The 23,473-nt window shown below is 35.1% G+C and overlaps 1 protein-coding gene across 1 annotated transcript in view; it reads left to right on the top strand.

Annotated features, from left to right (window-relative positions):
• GPC5 (glypican 5) overlaps positions 1 to 23,473 on the top strand; it is a gene marked incomplete at both ends in the record, with an annotated part of 1,359,437 nt that overhangs the window by 436,237 nt on the left and 899,727 nt on the right. The window contains one exon of the mRNA XM_082675781.1: positions 7,542 to 7,662. Coding sequence (XP_082531907.1) covers positions 7,542 to 7,662 — 121 coding nt within the window. The remainder of the gene's footprint in view (positions 1 to 7,541; positions 7,663 to 23,473) is intronic.

Below are 23,473 nucleotides of genomic sequence, written 5' to 3'. Positions count from 1 at the left end.
CAGAGAGTGAGGGAGAGGTTGGCCAAATTTGCCTCGAGGTACAGAATCTCCAGGTCATCTGGACCAGAAACACCCATTCTGTTTGGGCTCTGCCAGCCATCAGAAACCTCCCGCCTTCTGTGTATGCATCTTTTTCACATACTGAGTCAGCCAAGTGTGTCCAGAGAGGAATCACAGTTGTAGGAATCTGAAAGTCCCTAGGCACATAGAGTTCTGTCTATGGAACTAGATCCAGCTGTTTTTTTGCACTGCATAACTGGGTTTGCCAAGAAATAGCTGGAGAAGCAATTTTCTCATATATGCAAGTGAACACAAATTAGAGTCCATTACACAAGTGGATTGTTTTTTCAGGACGGTCTGATAGTAGGAATTTGGCTGTGGTGTAGTTAAGATGAGGATGGACAGAAAGCTGAGCTATTTCCCCACCTCCTCCAGCTTCCTCTCCATAATAACTGTGATTTGAAAGCTATCAATTTTTATTTTTTGAGATTCAACAGACCACAAAATGGACAGAACTTTAAGTTGGGATTGGAGACAGGGTTGAAACTGGGTATTCAAATGGATGTGTTATGCTCAACTTCTAATTGTTTTCTATATACTAATTAATTACTACAGGCTTACTTTCCTTAAGAAAAATTATTTACAAATCTTTTAAAATTTCAAATCTCGTTTATGGGCCCAGGAAGTCCACTTTTTTGCTATTGAAAATGAATGTAAAGAAAGTGAATACGGGAACAGTAGGGTATGTGTGTGTATAAGTACATATAAATATATGTGTATATTATTGTGTATATTTTATGTATATATACATATATATACACATATATATACATTGTGTTTATTTTATGTATATATAAATGTTTATATGTATATACATTATATATTATATTATTATATATTATGTATATGTTATATATAAGCATTTTTTCCATATAGTTCTTCTTATGTTATTATGTCTGACTTTCATTAATATTCTAACCAATTTATTTGGTCATGCATAAAATAAGAGCAGACAGAAGTATTTACAATAAAAGCTACATAATACTGAGCTTGTTGGCTTCCTTGACAGATTCCCACCCCCAATCCAAAAATACATGGACCAACCACATATCAAAACTGTCCAATTAGTAGAGTATTGATGATGGATTTAAACTTTGAAAACTGTATTTGTCAAAGACTGTCCTTTATGAAAAAAAAACAAGCTACAAATTTCCAAAAGTAAAGGAAGAAAAAAGAAAATGATGCCATTAAAGGTAGGATTAATAAATATATTAAAAAATATTTAATTAATTGTCCATCAGTTAAAATATATCTTACCATTATGACTGCCCTTCCCCCTCTCATTGGTGTTTATTTGTAAATTGCTCATCTGTGTTTCTATTTGCTGTGTAGGATTGTGGAAACAGCTACTTTGTGGTAGTTTGTTATTGTGGCCCCAGGAAACTAGTATGCTCTGAAATTCAAAGTTTCTTTCTCTCTGATTTTATTGTGTTACGTATTGGTAGGAAATACCTGGGTGGTTCATTTGCATGGTATGTTGATAATCTGAGAATTATTGTATCTCGCAACTAATTTTAAAGTATATTTTGATGCAGTAGTTAGTTTCATGTCTGAAGTTTAACTAATGTTGGTGCCAATTACATTTGCAAAACAATACAAAAACCTGTGTAAGATTCTAGGGACTTTTAGGATTTTGTAATGTCTCTATCAAAAGGTTGACGAGATGAAATTTATATAACGTTATATGCAGTGATCTGCTAAAAATTCCTTGTTGATTGCTATACAAAGCATGACATTACCTTATTAGAATAATGTTTATGAGTGTTTTCCATAAGATATCACAAACTGTGATATCCTCAGTAGATATTTAGTCATCTATAAATGATAATAAAGGCCATAATAAGGTCTCTATCAATTCTATTTATTTTGACTTCATTATTTAAAGTCAGAAACATATATTTCAAACTTAGACATTATTATCTATAATTATAAAGTCAAATAAATGGTAGAAATTAACTTAAATATAGTTTGTGTCTCAACAGTTGAAGTGAGATAGTGGAATCACAGAGGTTGAATCTTTTTGAATTGATTCTACAGATACCTGCATTCTCTAAATCCCCTGTAGTCCTCTTACCTGTCATGAAAGGTTATTCTCTTAAACCTGGCACATGGAATCAATCATATGACTCCTATCTGTTACGAGAGTTCAAAGATTAAGACCTTCACTGTCAAGGAGAAGGGCTGTATAGAAGCTGCATGTGCACAAAACAGCATTCAGCAGTGGCAGCGAGTGTCACCCAGGTATTTGAGAGAAAGTTACAAAACACAGATCACTAGTACTTACTTCACATTTGCTACCAAAACCAAGAAGGGGGGCCCAGAGATGATTTGAAAGAAAAATCTGTTCTGGAGGAAGGGGTTCACTGATGAATACCTAGCTTGTGCTTCCCAGACCTTTAAACCAGAGACGGCAATGCATTTACCAGAGTCAAAGACACCTCCTAAAACTAGGAGACTCAGAACTCTGGAAATGGAAGGAATTTTAATATGCAATCACCTAACCAAGTCAGAAAAAAGGATATAAACCAAACATCTACTACTGCTGCTACTATTACCACCACCACCAACATGGCCCCATTCTCAATCTTGAATCTCTAACAGAGTTGGCAATAATAGTAGAAAGAGAAAGCCCCTGATAAAGTGTTTTCCTCATCTCTGATCAGTGATCATATTCTTAATATCTTGTCCCAGTGAAGCTATCAAAAACTTCTAAGACAGATCACTTTAATGATTCATAACGAATTCCAGGGTCAGATTTTATATATTTTTCCACCTGAAATTGTATAAGTGCACATCAAAATACCATACTTTTGATGTGAATCTGAAACCAATTCTATTGCATTCCCAAGAAAATGAAATTAATATCAGCCAAGAGAGCATGGTGTGTTTCAAATAAGAAACGTTGGTAATGTCAGGAGAAATGACTTCCTAATGACATACCGTGTGTAGATGTATTAGCACTTCTTTTTAATATTTCATCTGTTGAACACAGAGAGAACTGGAATCTTGTTAATCATCATTTTAAAACATTTTTATAGAACGTAAATATCTGTTGAACACAAAGAGAACTGGAATCTTGTTAATCATCATTTTAAAACATTTTTATAGAATGTAAATATATCCGTACTTGCCTTTTTGCCATGTTAATGAGAAGCAAGTCATACTTGTGGAATGAGTATTCCTATTAAACTGCTGTCATCCATTCCCAGACCTGCTTAAAAGAAACAGGCACAGATGGTGGGTCTATTACTTCTCTAACAAAAAATTTGCCTCTTTTTTGTGTGTGTTTTGTTCCCTCCTTCTCATTGAAATGTGAGCAGTTTTTCAAGTCAAGAAGCCTCTGTAGGGTTCCTTGAAATGTTTTATCCATTACTTGTACATGTAGGAGGAAAAAGAGTGATTAATGATTTATTAAAATTTCATAATGAGAAAAACTCATATAAGAAGTCTGTTGGAAAAACTTTGATTTAGTAACTGTATTTTTTGCATGCAAATTAAAGTCTTCAGGGAGTTTTTGTGTCAGACTAGGAGCCTAAATTACTAATTTTATGATGACAAAACCATTTAGCCCGTGTTAAAAATACCTATGTTGATCTTTTATTTATACATTGTTCAATGCAAATTTGTCTGTTGTATGCATATTAAGAAAAAGAGCATGAGAAGTTTTCAACGTCAATGTTTCGTTTAGGTTGAAAATACATGTATACAGTGAGGTATCCAAATTTTAACTATGCAGTTCTATTTTTTTTTTTAATATAAAATGAGCACTCTTGTGGAGCCAGGATCCAAATCAAAAAACATATTACTAGAACCCCAGAAACCCCCTTCAAGCTTCTGCACACTATCTCCTAGAGTAGTACTTACGGTGATTTGGAACATCATTGATTAGTTTTTAACTTTTAATGAATGGAATCATAGCACATGTTCCATATGTTGCTTCTTTCATTTAATAGTTCGCTTATAAGATTTGGAATACAGTTGTAATTCATTCACTCTCATTGCTATATAGTATGACATTATGTAAATATTCTACCATTTATTTGCCCATGCTAATGTTTAGGGATATTTGGGTTTTGTCCAGTTGGGTGCTCTTTTGCATAGAACTTCTCCGAAAATTCTATACCTTTCTTTTGGTAAACATTGTTTAGTATATACCTGAATACACGTCAAATAGTGGTTTATATCAGTTTAAACTCCCATCCACAAGGAGAGAGGGTTCTAGCTGCCCTACGTCTGTGCCAATGCTTGGTATCATCTTTTTTCATTTAAATCATTCTGGTGTGTGTATATCACTATTGCACTGTGGTTCTTCTTAACCTTACAAAAACAGAAAAGAATAATTTTATTAAAGCATGTTTCACTTAAAGTATCTTAAATGCCCTGCTTTGCAATATTTTTTTCTTACTTAAATGATACATAAGAATAGTGATCCTGAACTATTCGGTAATATACTAGCTGGGAAGGAGATTATTGATCAATTGTAATTCTGATAAATTTAACGAGTTATTTACTGTAATAATTAAGAACAAAAAATAAGCAATTCTTTGGATTAATGTGGAACAATATTCTTGAATGTTAAAAGAAAGTTCCATGGTCTATAAATAAATCAAGACGTGAACCAAGTAAGTGTTTATTTAAAGTTAAGAGAGGAGTCTCAGTTTCCATTGTTGGCATTATGTCTGTATTTCAGGTGAAACAAAGGAAAATCTTAAGGCAAACTTGCAGTCTATTAGTTCAGTCTCACCCTGCCAGCAACTGTTATTTCATTCTTTATCTAGTAATATACAACTGTTCGCTGAAGAGGTTTTTGAAGAAAATAGTATATCCCTTTTAATTAGAAGCAGTGAAGACTTTGAAATGGTATAGTTACAGTAAAAAGAAATCAAATCAAAACAAAACAATTAAAAAAACAAGCACTTTGCACCAAGCTAATTGTATCTTTATGTTAGTTGGTTTCAGGAGTTTTCATTCATAATTATTGAATGATTGTATCTAGAGCTCACATTCCCTGTGTTCATATCCTTGCTGTATATTTAACGAGTAGTGTTGCCTTGGGAGAGTTACTTAACCTATTCAAATCTTAGATCCCCAATCTACAGATAGGGAATAATTATCGTATAAATATTATATGGTGTACTGTTCTGGGTCCTCCAAGAAGCAAATGCCAAAGAAGGACTAAACACAAGAGGAGTTTTATTAGGTGAAATGCCTATGAGTGAAAACGGGGAGGAATCTGAGTAAGGCTGGAAGAGCTGTTGGCCATGAAGCAAACATGACCCGGAGTGAAGGAGAGAGGGAAGCAAGGTGGAGTGGAAGCATTCGGCATGAGGTGCCGTCTAAGGCAGGTTTAGCAGGGGCTGCAGGGAATCCTGAGTCAAAATTGACCATTAGGGGAAAGCTATGTCTTCCAGTGATGGGTCTGTGTTAGTATCTCTGCTGCACTCAGTCATTGGTTGGAGGAGACAAACAAATAGATTTCAGAGCAAAGCGGCAGGTGCCCTAGTCAGTGACACTTCCAATATTTTGAAGCCTATGAGGCATGTTCTCATGGCTGCAACAAATGATTGTCACTGAGATGAACTGACAGACTCCAAAGAAAGTAATTAAAACAATGCCTGAGTCATAGTCATCATTTATCCATTTATTTATTCACATTATTCATCATTATTATTAATAATCACACTAATAAGGGAGCCACATGCGTAATCTACTTGAAATATTTGGAAGAAATATATAACAGTGCTACAGAGAAGTTAAGAGAAGCCTAATACTTATAATTTACTTGATTCTTCTTAACTAAAGAATATTAGTACACATTAATAGTATATGCGTAATTGTTTTCCTTCTACTATTTGTTATTGGTATATATTGCTAAGTTACTAACTTACACTGGAATACCTAACTCTAAAACCCTCTATTTCTGCATAAAGAAACGAGTTCAAGGTTGTTTTAAAAATAAAGAGTTATTAATATCATTATTCTTATCACATCCAATTGGTATTATCCATATCAAAGAGTTCCATCATTTACTATCATTGGAAGGACATAATTAGCAATTGTTTGATCTACTTTTGAAAATTGATCATTGGGTATGCGTAATATTGGGAATAACTGGATATTACTTGAAACTCCTTTTGTTTGGCCATATTCTCAACAGTGGAACCTCTTTTCATCTTTTCAAAGAGTTTCCACTGCTGTAGAAAGTTCAGAAGGTTCATGTGCATAATTGTGATACTCTGCTCAAATACAGAGAAGGGATATTACATTACAAATTGTGTGAAAATGCTTCCCGAAAAGTCTGTGAGGCCACTTTATCATGATACTTTAATGTAAGCAACATTTTACTCAGAGGAAAGTCTTAAACACAGAGGGGATGGAACCTCCAGGGCATGTCCCCCATCTGTTACTTTCCCCCATTTGTTCTCTCCTTTTGTAAATAAAAGCCTAGTTATTCTTCCCTGTGTGTGTTACTCAAGGGCCTTTGCGATTTCCCCTGCTGGGATGTCATCTTTTGCCCTGGAGAGCACATTAACTACATCCAAGACCTATCCTTACCTTAATATTTCAAGGGCTGCCTCAAGCTATAACTCCTTGGTCCAAATAAACTTCTCCATATGTTCAATGTTTACTACTTGTGTTATCCCTCCCTCTCACTTGGCATATACTCTTCCTTCTTGCTATCCCTACCACATACTGAATGTCTCCTTCATTCCTACTGCTGTGCTTTAACTGTTCACTTGTCATTATGCTACATCACACTGTCAGGAAAATAAAGATAGTTATATTGCTGGAATCTAGTAAGAACTTTTAAATATAATGTAATGAATGAATGCATGAATGAACAAGTTAATTGATACATTATATTCCCAGGTATATAATGAGTGCTGTGAGGATAAGAATTGAGTCTTATAACTCCTTATAACCCCAGTCATGTAGTATAGGACTGGAATATAGGAGGGGGTGCTTAATACATCTTTGTGACTGATGAATCTAAATATTTGTTTGAGTACTAAGTTGACATTATGTGACATATATATGTGTATATGTGTATATATATTTCTTTTGTAGTCCAATATGTAAAAAAATATTACTGTGATTCATCTAAATACTGTGTAAAATGAAGTGAATTGACCCAGATGATATGGATTCAGATGTGTGTAATTCAGCAAAGATTGGTAACAAAGTGAGATGTATATTAACTTTTTTTAGTATATTGGTAAGCAGTATTAAAAACACAATTTTTGGTTGGGTCTTTTGAGAGGATAACAATACAATAGTCTGTATTTGCATGCTAAGTGTTTTACCAGGAAAAAAACATTGCAGCTGTGCCAAGAAAAATAAGCTTGTGTCCAAGAAAAAATACATTATTTTATACTCTTGAAGGAGTAAGATTCTGAACTTGAATCTGTTCCAAAAGTTGTGGCAGATGATACTATGACCAGATTATTAAGTCATGTACCTTTCACTTTTCACTTTGTTAGCTATACTCAGCGTGTGGTTGGAAATGGAATCAAAGCCCAGTCTGGAAATCCCGAAGTCAAAGTCAAAGGAACTGATCCGGTGATAAATCAGATTATTGATAAACTGAAGCATGTTATTCAGGTAAGTGCCAATGCTCTATTTATTGGTATAGTCAGTGATAACTAGTAAATGATGACTTTCCATTATATGTCATCAACCTGTTAATCCTATCTGATAATCCTCCCTGAAGCTGAGTACTGGAATAAATTATTTGTATCTAGAGTTTTGGAAATATTTGGTTGAGTGATTTTCATATACAGTCAATGTGCAGCAGTATTTTAATGGATGGATAATATCTATCTGTAAAAGGAACCATGGTTTCAGGGTTTCAATAAATAATGAGAATCTCAGGATGAGCTTCATCCCTAACGAATAAGCTTTAGACATGGGAACTACTGTCACCATCTAAGAAAACACATAGAAGAGCATGGAAGATGCCAAAGTCACATTCCAGGCAACTTTCTGAGCCTTGCTGTGAAGGTTTTTGCTGCATTTTCAACAAAAGTTAAGTCATAAATTAATCACATGCATTTCTTGTATTTATTTCCTGTATCACCTTTTACATGTTACCTAATGGTTGTTTATGAAATACTTGTTTTATCTTTAATAGTAATATTTAATTTAGTGAGTATATACTGCTGTTTTTAATACATGGCAAGTAAAGCATGAAGGTATCTGTCAAAGGAATATTTCATCAAACTATTTGATTAATGAAAACCAAATATTATATTGCATGTTGTAAAAACCACCTTCCATTCTGCATCTGTTGGAGTTTGGGCTAAGAAGGGCTATTTTTAAAGTTATTAGTCTTTTTATAACAATTTATATTTTAATTTTTTCTAAGCAAAACTTTGTATGGATAGTTGATCCTGACTTCTAGTGTTCTATGTCAGAATCTATACCTAAGCATAGTACTGGGTTTTTATTGATATTATTCCAGAGTCGTTGGTATGCTTCTCATAACTGTTCTGCAAAACTTAAGTTTATATGGGGCCAGTTCTTAGGATTCCATTTTTATGGGAGTCTCTACAGATTGAGCAAAGCAAGATATGGGGGCTTGTGTCCAATACCAGAGACTTCTCCTTTTCAGGAGGCAATAATGGCTACTTTGCTCTTTCTACGGCTGGTACATTGGGAAAACAGAGCTCTCACCCTGGAGAGCAGAATCAAAAATAAGTTCCATTAGGAAAAGTATAAGAGAAAACTAGTGCCGCTCACGGGCCCAGCCGCTCCGCGGCATGTGGGATCTTCCCAGACCGGGGCACGAACCTGTGTCCCCTGCATCGGCAGGCGGACTCTCAACCACTGCGCCACCAGGGAAGCCCCTAGGATATCTTTTAATTCTTAAATTTCCAGTGGGCCAATAAACAGTCTATTAGGAAATTGACACATAAACAAACTAGATTCCTAAGTATATGCCGATGTATATATGTTTTTGTTGGAGTTCCCCGGGAAAGAGACTGTGAAACAGAGATGTGTGTGCAGGAGGTTCACGGCAGAGTGCCCTGCAGTCAGTAAGGGGCTGGAGGGAGGGGCACAGCACAGAGGGAGCAACTGAACTGTGTTGTAGCTTCAACAGAAGCCTCGCCTGAACCCAGTAGGACCTCAGGAGCTGGGAGGCCTCTTTCAGGTTGTCCGGAGTTGAAACAAGGAGGTGGGTCTTCATTGTCCCACACTGACCAGTGATTGGATGAGGGCTAGTGGGGTGGAGGTAGGGTGTGTTAACTCAGCTCTGAGTCAGAGCCAACATTATGTACAGCTAGAGGAACAAATGCCTTCATCTAGGTGGCACCTCACAGCATCACGGGCTATGATATGGTATGTAGATCTGTATTATTCAAAAACTCTAGTGCACAATGGACCATAAAATCCAAAGAGCTTTAATAAAAAGTGGTTCCTCTCGCTGAGAGACAGCAAAGCTCAGTGGTCTCCGACGTGGGCTAAGCATTCCCCAGGGAGTTCACAAGCTGAGCCACTGGAGGACAGAAAGGAAATACAGAACTTCAAGGTATATTTATTCTGTCACATTCTTTTACTTTTTTTTTTTTTTTTTGGTTGTAGGAAGGTATATAAAATATGTAACAGTGCAATAGCACATACATATAGTTTAGAAATACATAAATATGTGTCGAGTGGGTGTGTGTTCAAATTGTTTTAATGGTATATGTATACACACACACACACATACATATATATATTATAAAAACAGATGGAAAACCCTGTTGTAGGCAATAAGGATGGAGCTGCTATATACAAAAGAGTACATGTAAAAAAAACATATTCACAAAGAAATAAGTAGATACTCAAAATGTAGGGTTTATTAAAAATTCTTCACAGGAGGATTCACTGATATGTTGCCCATTTGGCATGACATTTGACCCTTCTTGCTTCATAGATTTCAAAGCCATATCCTTTTCAAGGTGGCAGAGGGAAATAATTCCACTTTTTTTTAGCACCCATGTTAAATTGAGTCCCATTCTTTCATCTTTATATTAGTGTGCAGATCTCCAATTATTCATGCTTCAGTTTCCTTCCAGAGTTACAAGAGAATATGAAATAAAATGCTACCTTTGAGGTCTATCTTTTTAAAGTCTACTAGGGTGATATGATTGAAATTTAGATTTTTACAGAAGATAGCAGAAAGTCATATTTTGTACAATATTCACCTGTAATGTCTTCGAACATTTTCTTTCCTAAGACAGCTGTACTGGAGATGAAGAGAAATTTTTGACTTTGCCAGACTTCTGACCGCTGGTCACATGCGTGTGTCCTAGTGGGAACGGCTGCTGTGCTGTAATATCCAGGGGCAGTTAAAAAGACCCACCACAGGGTCAGGTCTGAAAAGGTTCAGAAAATCATCTTCTATAAGTGAGAATTTATTAATTTGAGAATAAGTATGGAGCAAGGGAGGAAGTAGAAGAAGGAACATATTTCAGAATCTAATCTGTAGGTTTAGGTGATCACTTATTTGTGTTTGGAGTTTGTTTTTTATTGTAATGGATATTAAATGCATTTGTCGAGAATACAGTATACTATAAAAATGCCATCTCTCATCATAGGGGTAAGCAAAAGTTCCTCTTGTCCTTTTTTTTCCATACCTAAGTATATGGAAATAAGCCAGCCATATTTATTAGCAAAAACTGTCTCCATATGTTAGCCCCCAAACATCTTTCTTCTAGGCCTGCCATTGAGCACACCTCATTTTCTACCCTGTAACCTCTGCAGTTAGAGTCATTAAACAAGTGGGTAGGGATTTTACTTTGCAAATGCCACTTTGTAAATGTCTTAATCATTAATTTATTCAAAATATTCCACTAATACTTATTGAATTCCCACTATGGGCCTGGTTCTGCACAAGGCACTGAGGTTACATGGGTGAACAAAGCAGACACAGCCCTGCTGTCATGGGATTTATATTCTAAGGAAAAGGACAATGCAATGCCTGTAGCTGACAAACATGAACAAATCCAGAAAACAGAACAGATGAGGTAGGGAAAGGCACTCAAGAAGAGAGAGCTTGTGGAGGCCTTTCCAAGTTGGGGGGCGGCTGGATTGATACTGATTGACAAGGAATCATAGGAAAGGGAGAAGGAATCATAGGAAAATCGGGGAGAACTGTGTTTGAGGCAGAGGAAATAATACATTCAAGGACTTGTGGCAGGAGTAGGTTAATTGTATTCAGAGAACGAAGAGAAAGCCATGTGTCTGGAACAGAATGAATACAGAAGAGAAGAAAACATAAAATGAATTAAGGGGAAACTGGTAGGCTCTGGTAGGGCATTTCAGTTTTCTCCTAAGTGGGAAAGGAAACCATTTAAAGGCTTTAGGTGGAGTATGATGAATTTAATTTATGTTTTATAAAGATAATTTTGGCTTTACTATGGAAAATGGACCTGAAGAGCAAGAGTAGAAATTGATTGGGGCTAGAATAAGAAGAGTGGGTAATATGAGAAACAGATGGATTTGGGTCAGTCTGGCAAGTGGAGTTATCAGGAATTGTTGATGGATTGGAAATTGGGACAAGAGAAAGAGAATATAAGGAGGATAATCAGGGGGGATGATAATGTCATGAAGTGAAAAAAGGAATTCTGGAAGTGGAGCGCATCTGGGGTTTGATTGTTGGAGTTGACCAGATATTAATAAATGAATGGTTCTCTTAAATTTGAGATGCCTGTTAGACATCCCTGAGGCACGCGCAGAGTTCATTGGCGACCCTAGAACTAGAAACGGACATTTGGGAACATCAGTATACAGATACTGTTCAAGTCGTGAGACTGTATGAGATTGCTACTTTCTTGTGAGAGTTTGTACCAAAACAATTAGAGGAGAATATAAAACAGCAGAATTCTATGAAAAATGTGTACTGTAAAAATCTACAAATGGAGAAATCATTTATTTAATGTATGTGGTACCTTGCAGATACTTAGAGAGTTGATCTTGGACAGACAAGATATTTAGTAACATTAACTTTTTCTTACTGAAGAATTATATGTCTATTATAATAAACCAAATTTTATTATTTTAGAAAATTTTACCAATAGAAAGAGTAGAAAATAAATGGTATACCACTTACGAAACAAAAAGCCTCAGGAAATAAGCCTTCTAGACTTTTTTGTACTTATGTATACATTTGACTTTTTTTAATAAAACAAAGAGTACATTTGGTTTTGTGTCCCAAACTACTCACCTAACAACACATAAATTTTTTTCACGGAATTAAATATTCTGCAGTATGGTTGCTAGTGCCTGAATATTCTATCATATGGTAGGACTATCATTTTATTTAATCCAAGCACCTTGAGTTGGATATTTAGGTTATCACCAATTTTCACAATAATAAAGACTACTAATAGGTATATCCCCTATACATAAATCTTTTTGCAACTTTTTCTCTTGTGATAAATTTCTAAATGTTGTAACCAAGCATCTGTTCATTAATAATTTTAAGTATTTTGATAAATATTGCTAAATTTTTCTCTAGGAGAATTATAGGAATTTATATGTGAAGCAAATTATATATTTTAATTTTCCCCGCATATTGAGGGTGTAGGTGAGAGATGGCAGTGACCACACATCAGTGTTAGGGAATATTATGGAGCTCTAGGAACCAAAGTAGTCAAACCAAAGTAGAAATGTTAGTCTCAGCTCCTGTCACCTGAGAGTACACCAAGGATGGCCAAAAACAGAAACAAACAAAAAAAAGGCTTCCCTGATGGCACAGTGATTGAGAGTCCGCCTGCCGATGCAGGGGACACGGGTTCGTGCCCCGGTCCGGGAAGATCCCACATGCCGCGGAGCGCCTGGGTCCGTGAGCCATGGCCGCTGAGCCTGCGCGTCCGGAGCCTGTGCTCCGCAATGGGAGAGGCCACAACAGTGAGAGGCCTGCGTATCGCAAAAAAAAAAAAAAAAAAAAAAAAAAATATATATATATATATATATATATATGGTCATGAAGAACCTAGGGGCAAGACGGGGATAAAGACACAGACCTACTAGACAAAATAAATATTTTTAATTAGAAAATAGTTTATAAGATTTTTCAGGACTTCCCTGGTGGTGCAGCAGTTAAGAATCCGCCTGCCAATGCAGGGGACACGGGTTCAAGCCCTGGTCCAGGAAGATCCCACAAGCCACGGAGCAACTAAGCCCGTGCACCACAACTACTGAGCCTGCGCTCTAGGGCCCGCGAGCCACGACTACTGAAGCCCACGCACCTAGAGCCTGTGCTCTACAACAAGAGAAGCCACCGCAATGAGAAGCCCGCGCACCGCAACAAAGAGTAGCCCCCACTCGCCGCAACTAGAGAAAGCCCACGCACAGCAATGAAGACCCAACGCAGCCAAAAATAAATAAAGATAAATAAATTTATGAAAAAAAAATTTTTTTCAAGTCTTCCTAGAGAAAGCGAAAACAGCTTTAATTTTATTTAATTGTTTAGGACAAGCCCTATCTTTAAGTCCTGCCAAGAACAAAAATGCCAAGAAAATTCAATATAAGTGGATAACTATGGATTATAATTTGGTCCTCAGGGAATATTTCAGGCGCTTCGAAGTCCCCTCACTGTCTCTGCAAGTCCTTCTGAACTGGGAACAAGGACCTTGGACAAAAGAGGGAAGTCATTCCCGGCTCCCCTCCATCTGTGATTTTGGCATCTTTCTCTAGATAAGCCACCATACAAACCCTCAGAGATACATTCCTGCAGTTTCCTACATTCCAGAACCTGTGCTTAAGGTGGACATTGCTTGTACCTTTGAAAACGACCCGTGATAAATATAGGGTAGCTATTAGCCTTCCAGTGAAGAATTGTGTAAAGGATGGAATTTTAAAAGGTTAACATGAGCTTTCTTAGATGTTTGCATCAGCCTGAATTGCCCTTCGATAATAGATAGGAAACAGCACTTGATTCCTCTTAGTGCATCTGACAGAGGAAATGTATGAACATTTTAATTCAGATTGTCTCTCCTAACAAACTTATTTTGAAACTTCTCGGTCATATTGACTAAGTTTGTTTAGGGCAAAGCTGTCAGCAAAAAAGTCACAGTTATGCAGCAATTTACTTTTAAGCATTAAATAGCATCTATCATTTTTCAAAGAAAATGATGTCAGTGGTTAAAATCCTAACTGCTGAGCACTGTTAGTTGTGGACGGTAATGACCCACTGCTTAGAAATTACTTTACCTACTTTCAGTATGAAACATAAAAAGTAATATCACAGCAATTTTCTATAATTCTTTTATTGTAAGACCAATAAATGTTACAGTGTTGTTAAAAGTAGTAGATTTAAATAACATTTCTTCAAACAATTCCAATACATATAAGATATTACCGGTTTCTATTAAATATTCATTTTTATAGAAAGACTAAACTTCTTTAGAAAAATGTCTTCATATATAAAATAAATTTGATTTGTAAATGTGAGAAAGAGCAATCATCATAACCATTTGCTTAAAAGCACAAAATACGTAGATATTTTATAATGTGTATTTCAGTAATCGCAACCTATGGCTTCAAGAAGAGATGACAGACTTTCTTATTTTATGTAGGGAAAACTATGTTAAATTGCCTCTTTTCTTTTATCTCATTCTGTTCCTAGGATATCAATATGATAAATAGTGACTTAATAGCTATGATAAGTTAAGATGAGATTCTAATTGAAATCTCAGTGTATGGTTATAAGGTTAGTGTTTATAAATACAAAAAAATGACACAGAATTTTAAAAAGATATTAGTATCTCAGAATTTCTGAATTATGAAAACTGTCCAAGCTTTTTTCATTAAATCACCTACTATGAAATGCATTTAGAAAAACGTTTCCTGTTGTTAATAGCTTATAACTCTGGCAAAGCCACTTGGTCAATTCCTAATTGCAAACTATTTTGACACCATGAGGTGTCAGCTGACTCTGAACTTCTTCCACTTCTACCAACTCATTTCCTTGCTTAGGAAATCACTACAGCACCCTGACTCCTTCCTCCTGATCTCCACTACACACTAATATCATGTCCCCCGGCATACTTTATTAATATTCCAGAAAGACAGTCACTTCTTGATTTTGTATTAGCAATGCAGTAGTGACCAAAGCCTGCTTAGTTTTTGATTCAGAAGAAAGTATTTGAAATGCACTCAATAACGTTGAATGGTCATCTAATTTAGCAATTAGTTTGGTCTGAGTAAAGTCAAGGGAAGTTTGCTTTCTGGAATGTGTGGTATAATGCATTGACTTCACTATTGGCCATTTCATTAAAAAAAATCAATGGTCAGCATAAAACCAACCTTTTAAATTAGTGGGCAATCAACTGGAAATGCAAGTTTCAAAACTCTTTTTGAAAGTAATGGGGTTTGGGTTGGCCATTGACCATTTATTTTTTATTATTTAAAGAGTATGTAGCTGTTTTATGTTGGGTAAATATTTGACTTTATATTTACTCTGATGCTGCCACATCATTATTACCTATTAAGATTTGAGCCATTTATCCAGCAGATTTTCTGTTTGTCAAACATATTGAGAGAATGTTGGACACTAAAACTTTTATATTTTTTATTTAGGTGATTTTTTTGTACATTTGTAAAAAAAAATCTTTTCTTAATTTTGTGCATTCGTACAAGAAAAATTGTACATTTGTACAATTTTGTGCATGAATGTTGACAGCAGCATTATTTGTAATATTTGAAAAGTGGAAATAACTCCTTTTTCTCCCTTGTTGTTTAGAGGTGTGTTTTCTGGGTGGGGGACACTGTTATAGGAAGATTCGTGGCTCATAACTACTGCTAGAATATAGAACAGAATGAACTACAAGACAGGAAATAGAGGAACTAAGTGAAAAGTTACATACTGACCCGCTTGTTTTCAGAATGCTAGCATAGAGGTACCAGCTACTCATGTAGAATATTAGATGACTCTTCTTTGAAGAAACTGATCAATTCTAGAACAAATAATTCCACATTCTGATTGGGCTTATACCCATTGAGAAGTTAATTTATCATCTAATTGAATGGTGGTGAAATCCTCTATTATACCCTATATACATACAATAACTTCCAGTTGGCTTCTGATACCCAATACCAATGAACAATCAAAGATCACTGTGCATTGAAGGAAAATGGGAAAAAAATAAATGTAAAAGAGAAAAAGAAATGGAAACATTTAGATGAGTATGAAGAAGAAAATATACAAAACTATATGAATATCCTCCAAAAAATGAGAGAATAGGTTGTATCTTAAAAAAATACTAATATATTGCTTCTAAAAAATTAATGAAAGAATAAGAAGGAAGTTCAAAAATTAAAAGTATATAAAAATTTAAAATTCATTAGAAGGGTTTTCAAGATATAGTCAAAAAATATTCTATAAAATAACAACAAAAAAGAGAGAAGGAAATAGTAAAATGATGAGATGTTAGAATTTTACTCTAGGAGATCCTTGTAATAAGAATTTCAGAGAAAAGAACCAAACTAATAGAGAGAAGGAGTTTATCATATAAATAATAAATCACTTTTTTCAGAAATGAAGAGTCTTGACTCCAGATTGAGCTCACCAAGTGACCATTACAATGAATGAACACACACACACACACCACACACAACAATTATGAAATTTATGAATATTGAAGAGAAGATATTAAAATCTTCCAGTGAAAGAAACGAACCAAACAAAATACATACAAATGCATACGAAGAATGGGGATCAGATTTGTAGTTTCTTACTGACAGGAGTACTAGAAGAAAATGGAGAAGCAGTACCTTCAAATTATGAGGTAACTGATTTCTGACCTGAAATTCTATACATAGCTAAAATGGAAATCAAGTATGAGGATAGATTAAAAAGCTTTTCAAATAAGAATACACAGATTTATATTTTATATACCTTCTGTGTAAAGCTGTTGGCAAAGAGTGATCAAGAAATGAGAAGATATGGGGTCCAGGCAACATGATGTTGAATACATCAGGTTAGGGAAAAGGATGACTGTGGGAAGGAATTTTGCAAGCCAAAAAGAAAAAAAAAATTACTAAATGTGTTGGAATGTATGAAAAAAAAACATTTGACAGGCTTCCCTGGTGGCGCAGTGGTTGAGAGTCCGCCTGTTGATGCAGGGGACACGGGTTCGTGCCCTGGTCCGGGAAGATCCCACATGCCGCGGAGCGGCTGGGCCCGTGAGCCATGGCCGCTGAGCCTGCGCATCCGGAGCCTGTGCTCCACAACGGGAGAGGCCACAACAGTGAGAGGCCCGCGTATCGCAAAAAAAAACAAAAAACAAAAAAACATTTGACAGATTTGCTAGAGCATTTAAGGAAAAAGTTAGATAAATATAAGGCAAATTATGCAAATTGATAGATACCATGGCAATTGTACATTATAGGAAAGCAAAAACCTTTATATGAAAAGATATATAATCATAGTACACTATTTCCCTGAACTGAATAAAATATTTGTAGATAAAACTATTACTGTAATCACAACTTTGCTAAAATTAAATTAGTTGTATGGGAAAAAGTAAAGTGGGTTGTGGTGGTATAAACAGAAAGTCAATAAATATTGCCAAGAATTGATAGTAAGAAACAGAAAATAAATGCCAATTTAATAAAGGTTTAGACATGTAAGGTTAATGCTAGAACAATCAGGTTGCTTATTACTTTCACCAGGAGCAGGAAACATGGTCTATAAAGTGCCTTTGGGAGTAGAAATGCTTTTTTTTTTTCTTTTAAATAGACCTTTTGGTACTACTTGGTTTTTTACTAAATATATTTATTACTCTGATAAACATAAATATAATTTAAAAAACTAAAGACAAACTACATCATGTTTTATGTGGAGCTACATCATCTGGTCTTCCATATCTCAAACCTCATTAGCTAATTCCTCCCCTTCTTACTCTAATGTTACATCTACTCTCCCTACATACACACTCATTGTTTCAGTTCTTTCAATATCCCAGGTTCTTTCTTACTTCTAGTTCTTCCATTCTATTTTTTTTAAGCAAAACACATTATTATTAACTTTTACTTGGAAAAAAATTGTCTCTTTTTTTCTGTATCTCATAGTCATCCATTATGTCTCAGTTTCCCCCAAAGAAGGGCACGTGTATTCCTGTGTTCTTCCTGGCACTCTGCAACTGACCTATGAGAGCGCTTCTTTAGAGAAGAAAAAATCAACTTTTTCTGTACCCAAATATCTTGGTTAGTCTGAGTTTAGTGTTTTGAACCATATCTTGCAAACTTGGCTAATATTTCTGTTTGGACTTGGCCGATCTTTTTGCTCTGATTAAACGTTGCAGAGAAACTCCTCCTCTAGCTTTTTCTGGATATTAATTCAGGTTCATAGTTCTACCACCCTCATTGAATTCTGGGAACCTAGGGTTATAGTAGTTCATAACGCTTCCCAATCAAACAATCCAGCTTTTCTCTTCTTGTTATTCACAATTTTCTGGGCCATGTGCCGTCCTCTGCTGGCAGCTGTCACAACTTGATTCCAAATACCCCAAAGTGTGGCATGCAAAAAGGACTCCATCTAATGATCTTCTGTAGCACTCCTTTGCCATATGAGTGGCTCACGCATATTCTCAGCTTTCTGCAGGCGTTATGATGAGTCCATAATGCTTTGCAGACTCAGTAAATGTACTCTATAATCACCTGAATGTCATTTTATGAATGTGCTTTGAAGACGTAATTTGTCAGAGCAGAACAGTTTCTGGATATGTTTCTTGCAATTCAGCAGCACTTAACCAGATGGCCTCCTATAGTTCTGAAGCAGTGAATGCACCTTGAAAGTAGGCTGACTTATGAGAGGAATATGGTCACTGGGGATCAATGGGAAAGTTTCTTAGGCACAGGATATTGAAGAAGTGAAATAAATACTGTATAAAGATTCATTAAAAACTAAACTAAGGGCTTCCCTGGTGGCGCAGTGGTTGAGAGTCCGCCTGCCGATGCAGGGGACACGGGTTCGTGCCCCTGTCCGGGAAGATCCCACATGCCGCGGAGCGGCTGGGCCCGTGAGCCATGGCCGCTGGGCTTGCGCGTCCGGAGCCTGTGCTCCGAAACGGGAGAGGCCACAACAGTGAGAGGCCCGCGTACCGAAAAAAAAAAAAAAAAAACTAAACTAAACTAAACTAAGTAAAAGTCCTATGATAAAATGAAAATATGAATTGTAATAACCTTAAGAAATGTGATAAGTCCTATGAATATAAGTTCTGCATCATTATGTGTTTCACATTGATATGGTGGAAACTTAATTGGTTTCATTAGAAATAAAACAAATCATGAGTTTTATAGTAATGAGTTTGAATAGGCATTTATATACCTTTATACAAGGCAGGTCAGTTACTATTTCTGAAAATGGTCATTTTGAAATTTTATATCTGGAAATATATTATCAAACCAAGCCTGAAACTCATTAAACAGATGGTAAAATCTAATTTAACTTCCTTTAATGCTCCTTTTCTTTTTATCTTATAAAAGCAGATGAGCTTGTCAGCCTTTAATTATAAAAGAGTAATTTGAATTTATTAGGTATATATAACAAACCAAGTTATTTACTATATCCTAGTGACTTCCTACTGTGCACATTCATTTTTAATTTAATGATAAGAAAATCTTCTCAAGATTTTTGTAAATCACATTATCAGAAGAGCAGTTTAAAATTTCTAGAAAATAAATGTTCTTAAGGCACTTAATAGATGTTGAAATGAGACCTAATTCTTAAGAGTTTTCAAAATATTTGATTTGCACCCATTAAAATTGGTACAGAGTTTAAATTTCATAATTTCCCATTTAAAAAAATGTGAAACATGCCTCAGACATATCAAAGTGAGTTATTTATATACTTCAATTATGAAATATATAGTTTTGACTGTATTGTGTTTTTTCATTGATGAAAATGGAGTAGCAAAATTATTATATGTCATCCAAGGACACAATAACTTTATTAGAAAACTAATTTTCTATGTCTGTTTCACAAATACTCTCATGACTAGTGGCTTTTTCGTGTTTCTGTGCTAATTCATTATAGTGTCACCTTTTACCCAACCTTAAAAATATCTCTTTTTCTGATATTTTAAGAATGTATTGCATCTCAACATACAAATGCATTTCTTGGATTTGTAAAAAGGGAAAATATCCAAGGAATTATCCATTTAAAATAAACTTTTATGCCTAATGTCGCTTGTGATGCCTTTTGACTACCATCTCCATTATGTTATGGGCCATACTTGTATTTCCTCATTGTGTCTAGCAGAGAGCATGGAAACATAAAAAATGTTCAGTATATATCTGTTGAACAAATGAATGAAATTTATAGTTAAATTGATCACTAAAATATAATAAATATAAAATGAAACAGAAAAGTGAATCTTCCTAATGATCAAATACTAACAGTAACTATTTAATATCATTCTAATTACAAATAATATGCTTTCAGTCTTGGATTATAATTTTAAAATTCCTGTACTATTTTACTCATTTGTCTACTCATTTATTCACTGAATAAGGCAGTTTAGGTGTCAGGCACAATAATAGATACAGGGAGTACACAAAATGATTTAAACGAGGATGTTGATGAGAAACAAAGTGTATTACACTTATGAACTAGTCTGCTTCTCATCAAGTAAGGAAAGGGAGTCTGACCATGTCCCTTTACTTGATTCAACAAATATTATTGAGGCTGTATTATGGATCAGGAGATTTCCTAAGTAGTGGGCATACAAAATTGAAAAAGACCGTACCTACTTGTAGTAAAACATTGTCATAATAAAAAAGTAAAGGAATTCATTTTGTAAGCTTTATAGTAAGATTTCTGATCTAGCTTCAGAGAATTTGTCCCAGTTCCAGGAACCTAGAAGCCATTCAACTGAGATTGAATATAAAATGAATGAGAGGATATTTAATAAAATACTGTGGTACCATTTACTTCAATTAGAATATAGTTATAACTTATTTTTTTTAATTATGATGTGTCCATAATAGATGTGATGACTGAATAACAGAAATGTTGGACAGTGACACCTTTGAAGCAGTCAAGCTATTGCCATGATAATTTTGTGTTTAAAAACCAAGTAAAACTTAGTGAAATACATCAATAAGTATCTTTGTTCACTTGTTCATGCATCTGTTGTCAGCTGTGATTCAGCTGGTCTCTGCTGGGCTGGGCTGGGTTTTGCTGGAAGTCCAGATCGGTTGCACGTTGGTCATCTTTCTCAGATCACAGAACCGGAAACATGTTATTGTTATGACAGAAGTCAGGAGTTCAAACCCACCTGTGCAAAAACATACCAAGCTGCTGCTGCAGTAGAGCCTCTAAGATAAGCCTTTGGCCAAAGCAAAGTCACACAGCAAAGACCAAAGGCAAATAGTGAGAAGTACATCCCTTCCCACCCTCAATCCCCCACCCAGGGATGGAGATGGGGGAGAGAGTGAACAATTGCCCCAAATGATCTAATCTACCAAAATCTTGAAGATTTTAAAGTCATAAAGTCATTGGCATTGTTTTTCTTTTTTTGAATAAAGCTTTGCATAGACACAATACAATAGAAAGGTCCTATTTGAACTCTTCCTTCATATTCATGAGATTGCTACATTTTTTCCACTCTGATTATTTTTTTCTTCGTGTACAAATCTGAAAACTGTATACTTAAATTTATTAGATCAGGAAAGGCACAACAACTTAAATCATCGCATAAGAAATATTTCTCAATATTTTTAACGTTTCATGCAATTGTTAGTATTTTCACAGCAAAATACTTGGAATGATAGAATTTATCAATAGGTCTAAGTCAGATATTGATTTAACAAACTACACAAATCAGAATAAATGACAAATGAATAAATTACACTTGTAATATTTGTTTGAGCTGCAAGTGAGATTGGATTTTCATGTTAAACATTTGGATTTTAATTATTTTGTTAGGATTGGTTTATTAAAACATAATTAGTAACATCGGTAGAAAAACATGAGCTATAATTGAATCATTTAAATAATCACTTCTTGATGTCTTAATAGGCCAGATTTCAATTAATTAAAGCAGATAAAAGTTCTCTTTAAGTACAATTTATTATCAGTAAGTTTGCTTTTCTAGAAATGATAGGAAATTTAGAATTCTGCATTAGCATTTAATAACAATATGCTATTCTGATAGTGATGCATTACAGTTATCTACAAAACATGGTACAAGGCAGAAATATAGGTAATTAGAATGATTGCAACCTGTTTGCCTTTGGGAATTATCAATAGTAGTAGAATTTTTTATCATTAGAAAAATATAGATGATTTTAGAAATGGACTAGTTCCATTTTCTATCTAGAAAGAACTACTTATATACTGAGGTTGTGTTTACAGAATACCAGTGTTTCCAAACATAATGTGTTATTTTCTGTTTCTTCTATTCCACGCTGAAAATTTGTTCAACCAAACAAGCTATTAAATCTAATAGTACAGAGAAACTAGTATAGATATCTCAGACTGTTTCTTGTATTTTCTTAAAGGAAAAGAAATAATTATTAGCAAAGGATCTACCTTCCCAATGACTTCATTTCCATGTCTGTATCGCAGTGATAAATTTCATGGGTTGGGAGGAACAGTCTGAGATATCTATACTGGTTTCTCTATACTATTAGATTTATAACTTGTTTGGGATAAATTGAGAGATTGGGATTGACATATACACACTACTAGATATAAAATAGATAACTAATAAGGACCTACTGTATAGCACAGGGAACTCTACTCAATACTCTGTAATGGCCTATATGGGAAAGAATCTTAAAAAAGAGTGGATATATGTATATGTATAACTGATTCACTTTGCTGTACACCTGAAACTAACACAACGTTGTAAATCAAGTACACTCCAAACACCTGTTTCACTCAGGGACAGTAGTTGTTGTAAATAACTTTAACAAGCGTTTACTCTACCTGCTTTTATCATAATGTAATTTTATATGACAGTTCCCATGGGAACAAGCAGAAGGGCTTGTATGGAGTATCTCTACGTGACTCCATTAAGTAAAGAAAGAAAAGTTGTGTTTGGAAAGTGATCAGGTTGATAGACTTTGTCTCTATGAAACAAGTGGCCATGCATTATGTTTTAGTATGGGAGGTCAGAGAGAAGAATTCTCAAAATTTATTTGTTTTGGCAGCCAACGATTGGTCACACTGCACGTTTCAAGGTTACAAAGGAACCTCGTGGTGGTGCAAATGCAGGTCAGGAGAAGACACTTAATTGTGCTCAAGGCTTTAAAATGAAGCCAGAGCAAGAGTTCCAGAAGTTGGCAATATCAAGAAAGCAACCTCTGGAAGCAGACAGCCAGGGGACTCCAGAAATCTCTTTTCAGACCCTACATCCCTGGACTTTCAGAAATCATCACCCTGTTCTCCATTACTAAAATGTAATTCATGGTCACA

Source organism: Grampus griseus, assembly GCF_964374135.1.
Source record: "Grampus griseus genome assembly, chromosome: 18".
Lineage (NCBI taxonomy): Eukaryota > Metazoa > Chordata > Mammalia > Artiodactyla > Delphinidae > Grampus > Grampus griseus.
This window is presented reverse-complemented; position numbering and strand designations above follow the sequence as displayed.